At 46.7% G+C, this 18287-nt stretch overlaps 1 protein-coding gene across 1 annotated transcript; it reads left to right on the forward strand.

The window, feature by feature from the left end:
* Positions 1 to 4606: 4606 nt before the first annotated feature.
* Positions 4607 to 17457, forward strand: MRPS22 (mitochondrial ribosomal protein S22). The gene is made up of 8 exons (XM_075003617.1): positions 4607 to 4972; positions 5292 to 5455; positions 7130 to 7294; positions 7841 to 7984; positions 8549 to 8632; positions 14719 to 14864; positions 16893 to 17001; positions 17240 to 17457. The coding sequence occupies exons 1-8, from the start codon at positions 4855 to 4857 to the stop codon at positions 17330 to 17332; spliced, it is 1023 nt and encodes a 340-aa protein (XP_074859718.1). The 5' UTR covers positions 4607 to 4854; the 3' UTR covers positions 17333 to 17457.
* The last annotated feature ends 830 nt before the right edge of the window (positions 17458 to 18287 follow it).

The following is an 18287-nucleotide window of genomic DNA, read 5'->3' on the forward strand; positions in this document are numbered from 1 at the left end:
GTCAGATTTGCAGTTTAAAATTACAAACAAGTCAGATAGTTTAGGCATAAATAAAGTACTAAGGCATGTTTTCTCTTCTATGCCTACTCGTAATCCTTACTGAAATCAGAGAGCTGCAGACAAGGAAAACTTAGAAAGCAATTGTGTACTTTGTACATTTCACCCTTTTTCATCACTAACACTGTATTCCAGATTATAGGTCTCTCTCATCCGTCCCCTATGTCACAGATACCATCCATCTGCTTATACATGATAGGAGAATAAGATTGAAATCAGGGTCATTTAATTTCTTTAGACATCTCCATCACTACTGCAGTCTACCACTAGCAAATAATCTCTAGCAGAAACATCCTGTCCACAGGATGAGGGTGGGGTGGCCACCCCATCCATCCTATGGATGAGAATGGGAAGGATTACCTAGGGCAGTGGGTGGGCAGCCAGGGCAGGCAGTGGCAGCAGCAGGGGTTGCTTCCTCTCCTCTTGCCCCACCCCCTCACACTTATCACATGGCTTGAGCGGTAGCCTATTCCGCTCTGCATCCCAACCCCAACTCGGCTGAGTCCCGCTTCTCCGCAGCAGTGGGAAGTGGTCTCTACTCCCAGCCACCAGGAGGTGGCAGCAGAGCAGGGCAGGCTGCTGCTTGCACCATCAATGTACCCTGACCCCATAATTATATGGTTAAGTAAATGGTTTATTTTTTCAGCACCTCCATGTTCCTCATTTTTGGGAGGAGGGCATGGTGCAGGGTGGGGTGGATGGGAGGGAGAGGTCACGGTGAGAGGGTGGTGCAGGATGGATGGACAGGAAGGGTCGTGGTGGGGATGGGGTGGGGCTGTGGGCCAGAGGACCCTGCAGGGGTGCCCTCATGAGGGTCACTGTGGCCCACAGGTGAAGCTTTCTCAGAGGGCCTCCCGGAGACTCATCCTACCACTGTGGGCTTGGTGGTCAGGGGCTTTGGCTGGCTGCTCATATCTGGGACCAGCCTCGGCCATCTGCCCCGGGAGGAAGTTTGCCCTCCATGATGTTGTGGAGGGCACAGCACACCCCCACAACCTGGGGGACATGTGCACCCCAACGACATCCAGGCACGTGAGCAGGCACCTGGACCAAGTCTTCAGGCCCAAAGGCAGACTCCACTGGTTGACGCAGCTGTCGAACAGGTCCTGGATGGGGTCTGGGTGGCCTGTGTTTTACCACATGAGCCAGGGCTGCAAGGGACAGGCCACGCCCCCACCATGCATAAGGGCTCCCACTGCAGGATGCAGGACCCCATCTCCATCCTCTGGCAGAGGCTGGAGTTGCAGAAGACCCACACATCATGGGCCTGGCCCAACCAGCCCAAATAAACATCCATAAAACATCCCCTGTGGTGCACCCGGGCCTGCAACATGACTGAGTAGTACCCTTCGTGTTAGCACAGCAGGCCACACTGTGGTCTGGGGCATGGATGACAACGTGGGTGCCATCGATGATGCCAAAGCAGTGGGGAAAGCCATGGGCAGTGAACCCATCAACAGCCGCATCCAGGTCCCCAACTGGGTGACCCTCTGGAGCAGCAGTGCATTGATTGACCTCACGACCTGCAGGCGATGGAGAGTGGACACACTCGCAAGGGTGGGAAGGGGTGCCCTGATGCTGGCGGGCTCCCTGCCCTCCTCCAGTCCCCTTCTCCGCCTCCAAGCCCTCCAGGCACTCCCTGCACTGTGAGGCTGCCCCTCCAGCAACAGACCTGTTTGGGGGTGGGGTATCACAGTCCCCCCAGGACTAGGCCTTCTCACCCCCTGCTCCAACATCTCAGAGCCCTGAGCCCAGCCCCTGAGGGTTCTCCTTGCCTGGAAGCCCCCTCCCCATGTCGAGTCTGCGAGCCAAGTCTGCCTTACTTCCATAAGGACAGTCCTGGCAGTTGACTTGCCCACTCCAAATTGCTATCCCACGGGGTGGCCAGCTTCCACAACATGATACCTACATGCTTCTCGAGGGTCAGGGCAGGCTGCATGTGGTGTCCTGGTGTTGAAGGGCGGGGATGAGCCATCGGCAGAGCTCCAGAAAGGTCTCATTCCTCATGCAGAGGTTCTGGACCCACTGCATGTCATCCCACTCACCCATCACCAGCTGACGCCGCCAGTCAGAGATGGTTGGGTAGCTCCAAACGCGCCTGATCCCCTGTGGTGGGGTGCAGCCGCAGGCTGGGGGGTTGTGCTCTGTGGCTCCTGCATGGGGGTCTCTCCAACTGGAAGAGCTGGAAGTTGGCCACAATGATGGTGACCAGCAGCCAGACCAGGGCGTGGATACGGTGTTGGCCTGAGAGCTGTCGTGAGTCCATAGGTGCGACCTAATAGCTTGTGGGCCCTGCACTGGCTTTGCTTTGCTTTGTTCAGCTCAGCAGACCTCAGCATGTGCAGGAAGGGAGTGTTTGGGAGGGGCCCTTTAGGGGAGCACATGGCCTGAAGGGCTTGCTGGCCATGTGACTCTGTCTGTGGTGTTTCCTGGCCCATTCTTTTGAAAGAGCGACCCAGGCTGCGTGACCGCTCCCTTTTGAAAGATCAGATTGCTTTTTCGATCCACTTATTGTGTGTGGCCACGGTCTTCCAAAAGACCTTCTTTTGAAGAACCTCTGTAGTGTAACCATAGCCAAGATGCCTGCTGGAAACATCTAAATCTAAATGGAGGAAGGATCAGGCCCAGGCTAGGAGCCTGCTGAACAAGTGAAAGAGATGTTTAGAACAACTTTGGGCAGAGGTGGGAAGCTTTTCTGAGTCAGGGGCCACTGACCCACAGAAAAGGCAGTTCGGAGCCACACACAAAAACAACAAGCAAAACCAACTGCCCCCACAAGTCACAAGGAGATGAAAACCCTCTCAGATGTGTCCTCCAACTGAGAAGCAGGAAAACAAAATACACTCCCCTCACTCCATTCACGCTCTAGGCAAGGGGGTGGGGAGGTGCTGAGGCTCAGTGATTACCCACAGGGCTGGATTAACTCTTCTGGGGGCATGGGGCTAGTAGCTTTTGTGGGGGCCCCTAAGCTCTGGAGAGTAGCCCAAATGAGGGGTTCAATATGCAGGAGGGAGCTGCTGGGGTATGCAGGGTCTGGGCAGTGGTAGGGTTCAGGAGTCGGCTGTGGGTGGAGGGGGCTAGGCAGGATAGAGGGTGCAGAAGCAAACTGAGGGTGGGAGTGTAGGGTCTGGGCAGAAGGAAAGATGCAGGAGTGGGCTTAGAGTGGGGGTGCAGACCAGCGTTCCCTCTTGCCACCCGAGAAATAAATTTCTATGTGCATTGAGGCATATGCACCACCAATAGAAATAGAAACCTAGCTGTGGGCACTCTACTAATCAGCTGGGCAACATCCCTGGCTCACTTCTGCAGCTTCTCCTTCCCAGACCTCTGCACAAGTACCTGTCTTACAGGGAACACTGGTGCGGGGTCTGGGAAGGAGCTGGTGCTGGTGTGTCCCAGAGGTGGGGGTTCAGGGGCTGAGATGCAGTGCCTGGGAGGTGGTGTGGGAGGGGAAAGGGATGAGGACACCTAGCTGGAGCTGCTCCCTTGGGGAAGCAACAGCCACTTCCTCCATCTGCCAGGCAGAGCATGCAAACTATATCTGGCCCTGGCTTACCCTGATTACCCTGTGAGGCTTGGGGCTCTCCCCTCCACAGCAGGTAGCCAATGCTAGCCTCCGTGCCCTGGTGCAAAGGGAGACCCGGTGCTGGTTTGCCCCACTCTGGGGGGATACCAACCCTCCTAGGCCAGAACAAGACAAACCAGGCCACAGGTTCCCCGCCTATGTTAAGGGAAGAATTTGAACGAAACAAGTTTCATAGTGGATTTGGGTAAGCTGGCGTTCGTCATTTGTTTTAACTTAGTAGCTTACTTTGGTCTGACTGTTTTCACTTGCAGCCACTTTTTTTACACTTAACAAGAACAGTTGCGTTTATATCAAGTCTAGTCTAAATAACGGTTACCGCGGGTGGGGAGAGGCGAGCATCCACCGTGCGCATCACCCTTGCATTGACCGACCTTCTGAGCCTCCTCTGCGTTAAACTTTTACAAAGCGTAAGACGGAGTCGGGGGTTGGTTCCCCAGGTGCTGAGCACTCCTGGAACTGAACTAGCTCCGCTGCTCTGCCGGGAGGATGGTTCGTCCCCGCCGGGCCTTTGCTGGGGGAGACGGAAGCTGCGGCTCAGCAGGACGGGGCGCTGGGGAGCCCCAGGAAGCAGGAATGGGGCACCAGCGTCTGGCTCAGCCCGTCGGGTAACAGCTGAGCCAGACTGAAGCATCCAGCCAAACACAAGCAGCACGAAGGAGTGAGCCGGGTCAGGAGGCAGCGTCCGCGCTGCTGTAACGAGCAAGTCCGACTACTAGCCGGGACCTGCCGAGCACCCGAACTCTCCCAGGGGGCAAACCCAGCGGTCACGCGGCACTTCACAGACTCACCAAATCACGTGTTAGGGGAGGAGCTTTCGTGGGCGGACCCGTTTCCTTCCCCGCCTGCCTATGGCCTTTGAGCTGGGATGCAAAATCCTCTCTGATTGGTGGACCCGTCACAGGGTGGGTTGAACCTGTTAACCAATCAAGGGGAAGGCAGCTGGGAAGGCCGCGCGCCGGGGACCGGGGCTGCTGCGGCCAGGAGGGCGCGCCCCCGCTGCAGTGCTGGGGACGGGGCTGCTCTGGGTGAGCCAGCGGGCCCCGCCTTCCTTGGCTGCAGCTTTTCCGCCCCAGGCTTGCACCAGCGGGAACCCCTCAGGGCGCTACCGCCGTTCGGATTGGCTGTAAGCCGGAGCACCCTTCACCCCGCCTGCTCAGCGGCCGGGAACTACACGTCCCAGCGTGCCTAGCGCGGGCTCGGCGGCGGTCAGCATGGCGGCCATGGGAGGGCCCCGGCGCCTGTGGCGGCGCGTGGCGGCTCCCCTCGGGCTGCAGCGGGCCGGCCGGGCCCTGTTGGGGGGCTGTGGCCCCGGCCAGGACGCGGGCGCCGGTAGGTTGTCGGGCTCGCCGCGAACGGGGGGAGGGGTGTTGGCGCAGCCCCGCCTCCTGCGGCGGGATGAGGGCAGCGCCTTCGGGCCCCGTCCCAGCGCCCGCCCGTGCCGGCTGCCGCCTGCCGTGTGGGGCCGGAAACGCCCACCGAGTGCTGGGTGGCTCAGCCGGGGATCGGCCTTTCCCCGCCCGGGCTGCGTCCTGGTCGCGTCCAGTCTGGGCTGGCGGATGCGTGAAGCGCCCGGTCGTTCGCGTCACGCGCCTCTGGGAGCTTCGTCCCCGCTGCAGCAAAGCAGGTAACGCCATAAACGCTCTTTCAGACCGAAGGCAGCCGGATGCCCCCAAGCCCAGTTTTACCGACGGAGCCGTTCAGCGTTTACTCTCCAGGATGACCGGGTTAGATTTACAGAAGATCTTCAGACCTGTGAAACAGGAACTTAAACCGCCCACGTACAAATTAATGACAGAGAAACAGCTGGAGGAGGTGGGGTTCCATTTTTTGCATGTCTTTGGTATATTTGAGAGCGCGACTTGTCCGTGAGGAAGTCAGTGTATCTGTCCGTTTGTTCAAGAACTCCTCCTAATGGGGAAGAGCTAGGAATACCACACTTGGTCTGCAGCTTCCTCCTATAACTGGAGGGTGCTCCTGCACCCCTCACAGCCTCTGCCCCTTCTCGATCTCCAACCCTGCACATGTGCGCACCCACAAACATAGCTGTCTGCTCTGAGCTCTCCCTCACCCCTGCACTCAGCCCTGCCTCACCCCCCCCCCCACACACACTCCAGCATGCCCCACAACCCTAGCCCTCTTCCCTGAGCCCTTTATCACTGCAAAACCCTGACTCCTGCCCATCCAGTCTCCTGCCCTGAAGGACCCGAGCAATACCAGGTAAATACTCATTTGCATGAGTGTAGCTAAATAATATATACGTCTTTGTCAAATCAAAACACTTAGATCAAGTTCTTATTTTCATAAATACCGCTGTCATCCTGACAGATCTGTTTTAAGTAATATCTAAAATATATTTGAAATTCTGTTCCCTACTACTCTATTTCCATCCCATTTTATAAAAAAAAGTATATATTTTACTGGTATTCTGATGTTCAGTTTATTAGGTTATTTTCTTCTGTATGAGGAGTTGAATGGCAGCAGGCATACACGTCAAAAGATAAATGGGAAATGTTACCAAGAAAGTGTCGTTTTTCAGTTAGGGAAATTTTTATATCTATTTGATGTCCCTGAAATTACATAATAATTAAAATATATTCAAACACCATGAATCAAAGTTTTCATTTCTTTGTTCTTACTAGTTATGGCTTCACCAATTTGCCTTTCTTTAGGTGAAGGCTGTAGTAGGTTGAATTCGCAATCAATGTTTATGGAAAAGTTGACATTCAGCACAATTGCATGAGTGAAATAAAAGAAAAGAGCGAAAAAGAAAAGAAAAATTATATTGCTAGTAAACTATCAAAAAAATGGCAGGGCAACAGATTTATTGTAGTACCAGAAATGCTTTTAACTTCTTAAACTGACTACATTTTGATGTAGTGATATTCTGTTAAGTATCTCAGAAATCATTTTAATCTCAAAGTCCTTCCTTCTTCTCTTCTCTTTGGTTTTGAGTTATTGGACATGGAAGGAAGTAAATTGCATATAGTTCTGACCCTCTTATATGACAATTTTTTGGTTAAACTACAGTTTTTTCTGTGCTGCTCCATGTGCTGCTCCTTTTTTCTTTATGCTTATTTCATGTTCAGACTCTTAAAATGCAGGCAGTCTTTTGTTTGCAATGTCATCTCGGTTCCTGGGCTGAACCTTTGAACTGTTGTGATTCTCAACTTAAGCCAATTTTGGTATTACCACAGTCTTGGGTTTCTCCTAAGTTAATGGTGATGCACTTTGGTTAAAAATGGGACAACTTCAGCACCCTCTTTGAACCTCCCTTTCCTAGTGTGCCTTCAAGAGAAGCATTCAAGAGTATGACAAAACAGCATTTTTAAATCGGGACTAGTGGTATGTCATTTCTCCTACTAATACATGTCAGTGTAGTAAAAGTTGAGGGGAGTTTATTTTTTTAAATGTTCTTGCCAGTGCTGAATTATTTTCGAACACAGCATGATATTTGTCTAATATACTAAATAGATTTTATTTTTTTAGGCCACAAGAAAAGCCATTCAGGAAGCTAAAGAACGATTAAAAATGCCCCCTGTTCTGAAAGAGCGAGAGCCAATTGATGATGTGTTAGCAGAAGACAGGATCCTGGAAGGAACTTTATCTACCAAATACGTGTTTACTGATACAACTTATGATACGCCACACCGTGTGAGTAACTTATTTGTGCTGCAAAAGAGCTTCTTGACTACTACATCATTTAAACTTGTAATTTAAAAGAATAATCTTGGGTTTCACAAAATAGGTATCACAGTTCAACCTCAAGTAAGTGCAGTATAAAATTTATGAGGAAATATTTATTGCCAGCAGAACACAAAATTATATTCTGATGCTGTAATGCAGGAATTTCTCTGGAAAGCAAGGGGTGTAATATTTAATTTTTGAACATTCACATGAAAGCCAGATGCCTGCAATTATCCAACAAATGTTCCATGCATTTCTTTTGTTATAACTATCTTTTTTCCATCTCTAGAACATGGCTAAAAATCATATTTATGAAAGATATTGGACAAGTTCACAGTGAAGTGAGAATAAGAGAGCCCTTTTCTAGCACTTTGGCATATCCTGAGATGCAGTACAGTAGGGTATTTTCCCAGCTAGATTTCTCCTACCTCACTTCTGAATATTAAGGGAATGACTAGGAGAAATGGAGTGATAAAATAAAATGTGCAAGAAAAAGTGTTCTTCTAATTTTAGGAGCGTTTCATTGTTGTTAGAGAACCAACTGGTGTGTTACGTAAGGCCACCTGGGAAGAACGGGACAGGATGATACAAGTGTACTTCCCAAGAGAGAGACGCAAACTTGTTCCACCATCAATGTTCAAGGATGAAAATCTTTTGGTAAAAATTTATTTATTTTTGTGGAAATTCATCACTAGTGCTGCTCTTCTGGTCTAGTGAGATGCTGAAATTAAGTTTGTCTTACAGGGGCCTGGGTTTTTGTACCACTTCGGTGATATTGGTTTAGAAACTCTGAGGAGTTCATGCAGTTATTCATGTATAGAGATATACTTATCAGCATAGCTCAGTTTCATAAATTTACAGGTCTAGTAATTGAGAATAAACAAATCCTGTGCAAACACACCCAGTGTAATTAGTTGTCTGATATGTTACATGTCCATGCTTAATTATTGTGTGTATTAATGAGACTGCATGGCTGAGCTAAAGCTGAAAATATGGCTTCTGGCAAACAAATTGTTTTTCTTGTTTGTATATATAAAGTTTAATTATTGCAGTAAAGAATTTAAGAGCAATTATTGTGTTCAGGTGGCTTATTGTTCTTAGCCATCTACTTGCTGAAATTTTCTGAAAGTTGTCATTATCTAAAATAGAAATGGAGTGGCTGTTTATTTTAGATTAAGGGGTATCGTAACATTCATTTCTGAATTACCACTGTCATTTTAGACTGTGTTTTGTGAGAACCGTCATGAAGATGTACTTGACCTATGCGTTGCACAGTTTGAGCCAGATTCAGCTGATTATATCGGAGTAAGTCCGTTATTTTTAATAAGAAGGAAAATGCCAGTGACAACTTGTAAGTTTTAGTATTCGTGAGAGTAAGTGTTCTCTGTGGACCCATAGCTATTGAAAAATCATATTGTCTTTTAATAGCTGTGTAGCTATAAAAATGCTACTAGATTATCAGTGAAAATGTGTGTAAGGCTCTTATAGTATGCACTTTGAGGAGATGAGCATATTATGAAAACAAATCACTGTGCAGTTGTCTAATTTTGATCCTACATTTTTACTTAGTCAACTATGTGCAACTGTTACTTTTTGTAATGCTGCCATAGAAAATATTTATCATTTCAAAACAAATTTGATTTTAGTGAACAATACATACAAAACTATATAATATGTACAAAACTGATGTAAAGTAAAGTGACAACAACTTGATATCTAGTGAGTGTGGTAAGTTACGAATGGCTTCGCTTACCCATATCCTAAATTCTTTGTCAATGTTTTTCTCTTATGGCAGTGTGAAAGACACACAAATTATGTATAGTGCTTATACTTGCACAAAATAAACTAAAATTCTCTGAGCTTCTTATAGTAATAAGAGTAGCTACAACATTTTTCTGGAAAATATTTTAAGTTATTTTTCTTTAACCACAGTGATCCATGAACAAGAGAAAATATAAGCTTTGAAATGTTCCTGCTTTTAATGATATACTGTTCTTATTAACAGTAAGATATGTCCTGCATGCATTTACGTGTGTGTGCATTTTTATTTTCATAAATAGTCCCAATGATGTCAGATAAGACTACTCAATTGAGTAAATCAGAATGTGATGGGAGCAGACACAAATAGACCTTAAGATTACAAGTTAAAGGAAATTGTACTATTTTAAGTACTAATGCATTTAAGTCAGTGGTTGGCAACCTGTGTCCCACGGGGGATGTGTTGCCCACGTTGCCAGATTCCACTGGTTTTCTGTTCACGTAGGTTGTTTTCCTAATATTTCTAAAGTGATACTTACATAAAACAAGGGCATGTGAAGTGGTGTGTGTTTGACTGCACATAACATTGACAGTAAGAGATGTGCTCTCCTGCTGCATCCAATCAAAGCACAGCTATCAATGGGCACACCTGCAGATTGTAGGGATGCAAGCACAATTAGCAAAACCACCCTCTTATGCCTGGGCATTTTGGTTCTGACAATTTTTTAGCCCACTGCAATGAAGGAGGGCCCACTCACTAGCCTACATTGCTCATAGCTGCCCAAAATAATATAGGGGTACTAAGATGTACAAAGATTAGCTTCTAAGTTTTCTGGCATGCAGATGGCAATTTTGAAAATCAGGCTAAGTGCCCTGGAACTCCCAGTTGGAATAAAGAAGAGTTTAATTTCCTACATATCCATTCTGTTTTAACCCTTTGAACATGTATTCTGAATTCAGTAAATATGATACAGTTGAAAAACTTATCAGTGTTCATTGAAAATATACAAGAACATAGTTCCACATTTAGCAGAGCTGCCGCCTTAACTTTTTCTAATAACCTTTCCTATAGTCTACCATAAGATTATTCGTTTTGTGTCTGCTACTCCTCATGAGTAAGGGTAACATCTTCCTACTAAAGTTGTCCTTTGACATCAGTGTTAAACCAACCATTCCTGTAATCCAAGTACTGAAGCTTCCTGCTGTGTCAAAATGTGTAGCTGATTAACAAACTAAAGAACAGTTGTCTGTGTTCATTGTTCAAAATGGGATATAGTGTGAAAAATAAATTTATTTTTGAAAACGCAAAGTAGACTTTTAGAAGCTGTTTCCTTTTTGTAAACTTTTGTTAATGAACGCTACCTCAGAGCGTGTATAGAAGCTTTGAGGCCTGAGATTGTAGGTGTGCTGATGGTTCCTCAAGTGGGTAAGTTAGGGTAGGCATCCTTCTACGCAGACTGTGGATCACGCGCTTTGTAGTTCCATTTGGGATCATCATTTTGCAGCGTCGACTGTGACGGCTCACATGAGTGACAGTCCTTGCTGCATCTGTTCCATGTGTAGTGGGTGTCTGGCAGGTCCTTACTGTGCTTTCTGTGGGCTCGCTTCTCCTCTGCTAGCTGTCTGATCCTCATCTCACCCTTCTAAAGGCCCTTGTGTAGTTTCTGCCTCCATCTGCTGCGATCGTCTGCCAGCTCCTCCCAGCTGTCCGGCTCGATGTCTACCTCCCTGAGGTCCCTCTTGCAAACATCTTTGTAGCACAACTGGGGGCATCCGGGAGGTCTTTTGCCAGAGGCTAGCTCACCACACAGGATGTCTTTTGGGATCCTTCCATCATTCATCCTGTAGACGTGACCAAGCCAGCAGAGCCGCCACTGCCTGAGAAGGGTTTGCATGGTTGGGATTCCAGCTTGCTCAAGGACGGTAGTGTTGGGGACACTGGCCTTCCACAGTATTCCAAGGATGTGCCTGAGGCAGCGCAAGTGGAAGACGTTCAGCCTCTTTTCCTGGCAAGCATACAGGGTCCAAGACTCGCTGCTGTAAAGGAGGGTGCTGAGGATGCAGGCTGTGTAGACTTGCATTTTGGTGTGGGTGTACAACTTGATGTTATTCCACACTCTCTCGCTGAGTCTGGACAGAGTTGCAGCTGCTCTTCTGATCCTCCTATTTAGCTCAGTCTCCAGTGACAGGGTGTCAGTGATGGTGGACCCAAGGTAAACGAACTCGTGGACGACCTCTAACGAATAGTTGTCAGTGCTGATTGATGGAGGTTCAGCAACGTCCTGACCAAGTACGTTTGTCTTCTTTAGGCTGATGGTAAGCCCAAAGTCCTTGGACGCTTTGGAGAACTGATCCAGCAGTTTCTGAAGCTGGTCTTCTGTGTGAGACACTACAGCAGCATCATCTGCGAACAGCATGTCTCTGATGAGGACTTCCTGCACCTTAGACTTAGCTTGCAGCCTTGCAAGATTAAACAGTTTCCCATCAGATCTTGTGTTCAGCAAGATGCTCTCTGTTGAAGATCCAAAGGCATGCTTCAGGAGGAGTGCGAAGAAGATCCTGAACAGTGTCGGAGCAAGGACGCATCCTTGTTTGACGCCGCTCTTGATGCTGAAAACATCCAGGAATGTGCCGTCATATTGGATGGGTCCTCTCATGTCTTCTTGGAAAGACTGGATCATCTTGAGTAACTGTGGTGGACAGCCTATCTTGTGGAGCAGTTTGAACAGTCCATCCCTGCTGACCAAGTCAATGGCTTTGGTCAGGTCGATGAAGGCAGTATAGAGTGGTTTCCTCTGCTCCCTGCATTTCTCCTGCAGTTGCCTCAGAGAGACGACCATGTTGAAGGTAGATCTCTCGGCGCGGAATCTGCACTGTGATTCGGGATACACCCTCTCAGCAATCTTCTGGAGTCTGCCGAGGATGATGCGAGCCAACAGTTTACCAGTGATGCTTAGGAGGGAGATTCCACCGTAATTGTTGCAGTCGCTTCTGTCTCCTTTGTTCTTATACAAGGTTACAATGTTAGTGTCGCACATATCCTGTGGAACCTCTCCCTCTCTCCAGCACAGGTACAGTAGCTCATGTAGGGGTTCCAGGAGGGTGTCCGTGGCACACTTGATTACCTCTGATGGTATACCATCCTGGCCTGGGGCCTTTCCTGCCGCAATGCTGTCGATGGCTTTCTTCGGTTCATCCACAGTTGGTTCCTGATCCAGTTCGTCCATTACTGGGTAGGAGCTCAATGGCATCGAGGGCTGTATCGACCACAGTGTTCTCGCGTGAGTACAGCTCAGAATAGTGCTCGACCCAGCGCTCCATCTGTTTGGCTTTGTCAGCGATGACTTCACCAGATTTGGATTTCAGAGGTGCCATCTTGTTCTGGGTGGGTCCTAATGCCTTCTTGATGCCCTCGTACATTCCCCTGAGATTACCAGAGTCAGCACTAGTCTGGATGCTGCTGCATAACTCGAGCCAGTAGTTGTTGGCACAGCGCCTGGCTGTCTGCTGTACTGTTTTTCTGGCTGCTCTGAATGCTTGCAGGGTGCTCTGGCTTGGTGAGCATTTGTACTCCAGGAGTGCAGCACGCTTCTTTTTGATGGCTGGAATCATCTCATCGGAGTTAGCTTCGAACCAGTCATCTGTGTTTCTAGCTGTTCTTCCAAACACCGAACAAGGCCGTGTTGTAAATTGTATCCCTCAGATGCTGCCATCTGGATGTCACATCAGCACCCCCAGGGCTCCTGCACATATTCTCCTGGAGGGTGTCTCTGAACTTTTCAGCTCTCTCTGAGTTTGCCATCTTTCTGGCATCAGTGCGGAGCCTTCCAGTTGGTTTAGAGTGGTACAGCTTCTTGAGTCTCACTTTGAGTTTGGAGCAAACTAGTGAGTGATCTGTATCACAGTCGGCACTATGATAGCTGCGTGTCAGAAGGACGTTTTTGAGGTTATCATGTCTAGTGATGACCACGTCATGTTGATGCCAGTTTTTTGAGCGTGGGTGTCTCCATGACACTCTGTGCTGTGGCTTGGTTTGGAAAAATGTGTTTGTGATACACAGATTGTGGCATGTGCAAAGTTCGAGAAGACGCTGTCCTTTTCCATTCATTTTTCCCACACCGAAGTGGCCTAAGCAGGAAGGCCATGAGTCACGATCGGCTCCAACTCTTGCATTGAAGTCACTCAAAATGTACAGTTGTTTGTGAGCAGGTATTTGCGCTATGGCAGCACTAAGCATGTCATAGAACTTGTCTTTTACTTCTTGTGTGGCGTACAGGGTTGGAGCGTAAGCGCTGATCAGGTGGACAGGACCAGCGCAAGTTTGAAGTATGACCTAAAGGAGTCTTTCTGATCCGCCCATGACTAATTCCACCATTTGTAGAAGGGTGTTTCTGATGACAAAGCCAACACCATGCTCCCTGGGTTCTTCTTGGGTTTTACCCTGCCAGAAAAAGGTGTAGTCCTTTTCCTTTAGAGATCCCGAATCTGCGAGTCGCGTCTCTTGCAGAGCAGCAATGTCAACTTGAAGCCTCTTCAGTTCCTCATTGATGACAGCGGTCTTTTGGGTGTCGCTGATGTCCTGAAGATCTTCAGTCAAACCGGTCCGCATGGTCCGCACATTCCAGCAAGCAAGCTTAAAACCTTGATGGTTTCCTTTTCTTGTCAATTTTCTTACTGGTTTGCCTGGTGCTCAAATTTCAGTCACTTGCCAGGTTTGGGAACCTTAAGCCTCATGCACCCAGTGAGGCAGGTGAACTGTAGCGGGACAGTACCCTACTGGCTGGGGGCTGCCCAGCTTGAGATGGGCGGTGACTGTCCAGTGAGATGCACTGATCTCTCCCACCAGTGAAGGCAACCCTGGCGCTCGTTCTCTACGCCAATCGAGCAAGAGCTTATAACCGGTATCTGTTACCTCCTGTGTTAAGTGATGCTGGAGTACCTCTCCAGGCGTGAGCCTGGGCAATTCTTTTGGGACCCTTGGCTGCCCAGACGCCAGTGTCCCCCTCTCGGCTTTACTGATATAGTCCAAAGGAGAGGATAACCTCCATGTCTGGTACCAGCTCAGCTGCAGGAGTTGCCGGGTCAGTGCCAGAAGTTGGCACAGAACCGCCTTAGGACTCCTCTCTGGATTTTCTGTCAGGGTTTACTCCCTTAGCCTTGCTCCTTCCCAGGATAACCCACAAGGTAGTGGGGCTGGGTAAGTTACCAAGCAGTTACTCCTGTTTCCTTCTTGCTTTCTTTTTTCCTCAAAGTATGTAGCTCCTGTCACTTGAGCATAGCGAAGGGATACATTGAACTAATTTTCCAAAAATAAGTTGTTAACAAAGCAGGCTGTATTTGTTTTTAATTTACACCCTTCCCCTGCCCCCAAGGAATCTGAATATCCCATTGTGATGCGCTGTTGCCTAAACCTAAGATTTTTACATATAATCTAAATCTGAGATTGTTTTGACACAATCTTTGTGTTGTCAGCAATATTCTAAACCTTTGCAGATGTGGTCAATGTAAATCTGTCACTGCTGGCAGTTCACTAATCTGGCAATCTCCATAACTTAACTAAAATCACAACAAAGTGGAATGTAATCTTCCTCCAAGATTTGTGATTTAATATTAACAGCTCTCATTCTGGGTAGGTTCATCATCGGACATATGACGACATTGATAAACATGCCAAATATCATCTTCTGCGTTCAACAAGACACTTTGGAGGAATGGTTTGGTATCTGGTAAATGGGAAGAAGACAGATGGCTTATTAATTGATATGATTCAGAGAAATTTGTAAGTACTGCTTACTGGACACTTGCTTTGCTTTGTTTTCCTAGCATATAAAAAGTTAAAATCTAACTTAGTTTGAAATAGTTATAAAAATTGTGTGTAAACGTGCAAAAAATTTTTTGTAAAATGTTATGGGTTTTGACTTACATGATTTTAAAAATGGAAGGGATAATCATGCTAAAAAGGTAGGGGGTGTATTTACCAATACCAACCTGTCATCGTACCAATACTTAAAACTATAACTGCAGATTTTAACTTTGGGCACATTTTTAAAGTAGAGAGTCTTAAGTGTATACTTTGTAAACTGATCACTTTTATTTTAAGTAGAATTTTATGACCTGTGTTGTACTTTTGGAAGACTTAGTGAAAATGAAGTATTATTTGTACACCAAGGACTAATACTCAAATTGGGAAAATTACTGAATTTTGGTGGAGTTTGATATGTGCTCTGGAGTTTCCAAGGCATCAGTGAGGGTCTTTGCATGAACATATGCCTTAAAATGTAACATTCCAGCCCCTTTCATAAACACCTGAGACAAATATATTATTCCAGGAGAGTAGTTTCAGGTATGACTAAATTATTGTATGGGTTTTAAGCAGCTAATAAATACATTTCTAATATACAAATCAATCTTAATAGTGTGAAAACAACCTTGATGGAAGTGCTGGTGCAAGAACATGGGTTGCTGATAAATGTTATTACATGAATGGCATGACTAATACTTGATTTTAACTAAAACAAGAAGTCCCTTGGCACCTTAGACTAACATTTGTTAGGGCACAAGCTTTCATGGGTTGCAGCTCACTGTCAGATGCATGGAGTGGGGGTTTCATTTAGCAGGGATTTATACATAAAAAGATGGGTGTGTTACATCAGTGCTAATGATGCTAATTCAGTTAAAGGGGGGTTGGGTCCACTTCCAACAGTGATAAAGTGAGAATACCTAAAGGAGAAAATTACTTTAATGAGCTAGAGGTTCCCAGTCCTTATTCAGGCTGTGTCAGATTTGCATATGAATTCCAGCTCAGTAGTTTCAGCTGCAGTCTAGTTTTGAAGTCCCTCCCCCTCCTCAGGGGAGCAACTTTTAAGTCGGTTACTGTGTGTCTGGGGCAGTTAAAATGTTCTTCTCACTGAGTTTCACTTTCTTGTGTCTGGGGAAGGTGCCAAGGGTCAGGGCTTACCCCCCAGGGCTGGATTAAGCCTTCTGGATGTATGGGGCTAGTAGATTTTGTACCCCCACCTACCTGCCCCTGGACAAAGGGGCAGGGGCTTGGGGCGCCTGCATCACCTCAGAGGGTGGGAGGTATGTGCAAGTGGTTCTGCAGGAGTGTGCTTGCTGGAGACACTGCCCCCCCCATCATTCCCCCTGCCACCCAGGCCAAGCGCAGGGCAGAGCCATGGCTAGCACCTGCTGGGGGGGGAGGAGGGGGTCACAGTGGCTTCCCCTGCTGAGGTGGTGGTGAGGGCCAAATCAAAGCAAGCTCAATCCAGCCTGCAGGTTCCTCATCCATGGTATAACTCACTTAGGCTGTGACTACACTTGGCCAAAACTTTGAAATGGCCATTTTGAAGATTACTAATGAGATGCTGAATTGAATATTCAGTGCCTCATTAGCATTAGGACACTTCCAGCTGTGGTGCTTCAACAGTGCCGCTTTCTAATACATGAGACTCGGCACAGCTACTTTTCAAAAGGACCCCATACATTTCAAAATCCCCTCAGCTGAGAGGAATAAGGGGATTTCAAAAGGTGCGGCGTCCTTTAGAAAAGTAGCTGTGCTATGCTGTGGCTGGAAGTGTCCAAATGCTAATAAGGCACTGAATATTCAATTAAGTACCTCATTATAATCTTCAAAATGGCCACTTAGTTTTGGCCAAGTGTGGCCACAGCCTTACACCTTGGAGGTGTGCTCAGATCTTTGCTTGGGTCTTAGTTATGGGCTTGTGTGCCTATGTACTTGTGCTAAAAAAAAAAAAAATGCTAAGGTATTTCCCAAAAGAATTTTGAGAAATGGTGTCTGTCTTTTTAGAATGGATGATGCTACATGCTTAATCACACTGTATCATATGCTCCATCCTGACTGTCAATCAGCAAAAGAAACACAAGACCAGGAAATCCATGGAGTAGATTTAATCAAGGTATAGTACATCTTCCTGCTTTGGATATTGTAATGAAAAAGATGGCTCATCTCATCACCTATTCTCTCTATACCTAGCCACAAGCCCTCTTCATTCCTTAAGGAACCCTTTTAGCAGGGATATATAAAAATCACTACTTGTGACTCAACAGGAAGTGGTATGAGATGCCACAAGAAACTAACTCATTATACATTCTTCTGTATCCTGTCACCATTTTAATTGTTGTTGTTTTTAACAGGTGTTCATGAAAACAGAATCAAAGAAGGTAGGATACATAGAACTGGCTCTTCAAGCTTATCAGGAGGCACTGGCTTGTTCAGCAGCTTTGTGAAATAAAATGGCTTATTTAATCAAGTTTTAAATGTCAGACATCTCATGTCAACATGGGAAATGCAACAAGTTGTTAATGCTGCCTAGAATGCTAAATAAAACAGATGTGGTTCTGATTCTTCATAAGCTGTAGATAGTCCTTGGTGTAATGCAAATTGGTTCATTTACAAGAATGCTGGAATGAAAGAGAGCCAGGTGATAAAAATAAGCACTGTGTTTTTACCCAGGCAACCCAAAGCCCTTTCTACAGAGGCATTCTTCCTGGAGACAAGTGGGATCCAGCTGTTGACAGAAGTGCTGTGTTCTGTTGACTTATTATCCCTCTAGTCTAGACAGTCTTAAACTAGTGCTCAGTTTTTCAAGCTAAGATGAGGACAAGTACATCAGTTCTAATTCTTTGCACATTTGTTCAACCTGGCAGGGGGGATGACAAGAAATTCAATGAGTTCTCAGCTCAGTCTGTCTAAACCCTAATGCAGTGAAGCTATTTGACCTCTGAGGGAAGTTGGCAAAGCTTATTATTCAACTAAACCTTTGTAATAAGCTGAATGGCAGTTGTTAAAAGTTGGTCAGTTATGATGGCTAATTCATTTTACCCAATACCTGTCATTTTAGCAAGTGCCAATACAGCAACTGCTGTGGGCAGGGGGGGCCACCCTTACCTGCTTTCCCTTTAATCTATTAATGTTTAGCATTTAGTTAACTGGCTATTTTACATCACAAGTAGGTGCCCACCTGCTGGTTTTAATAAAAAATAAAAACAAAAACAACCCCACACTGAATGGAAAATACCCCAGGCTACTTTTTTTTTTTTTTATAAAGGCAGTTTAATCTATATTAAATATGCAACTTGAGCTAAGCATCTGGAATTACAGCACACAATTTTGGACCTATTTATCATCCAGTAAATGTGTACACTGGTCACTAAATATTTATGTATTATCCCTTGGAAAAGG

The sequence above is a fragment of the Carettochelys insculpta genome, chromosome 10 (assembly GCF_033958435.1).
Source record: "Carettochelys insculpta isolate YL-2023 chromosome 10, ASM3395843v1, whole genome shotgun sequence".
Classification (NCBI taxonomy): Eukaryota; Metazoa; Chordata; order Testudines; family Carettochelyidae; genus Carettochelys; species Carettochelys insculpta.

Excerpts from the sequence above, each read along its gene's own strand:
- MRPS22 (XM_075003617.1), top strand. The coding sequence starts at position 4,855 with ATGGCGGCCATGGGAGGGCCCCGGCGCCTGTGGCGGCGCGTGGCGGCT. Across the intron at positions 5,456-7,129 it reads CAGAGAAACAGCTGGAGGAG|GCCACAAGAAAAGCCATTCA; the intron begins GTGGGGTTCCAT and ends TTATTTTTTTAG. Across the intron at positions 14,865-16,892 it reads GATATGATTCAGAGAAATTT|AATGGATGATGCTACATGCT; the intron begins GTAAGTACTGCT and ends CTGTCTTTTTAG.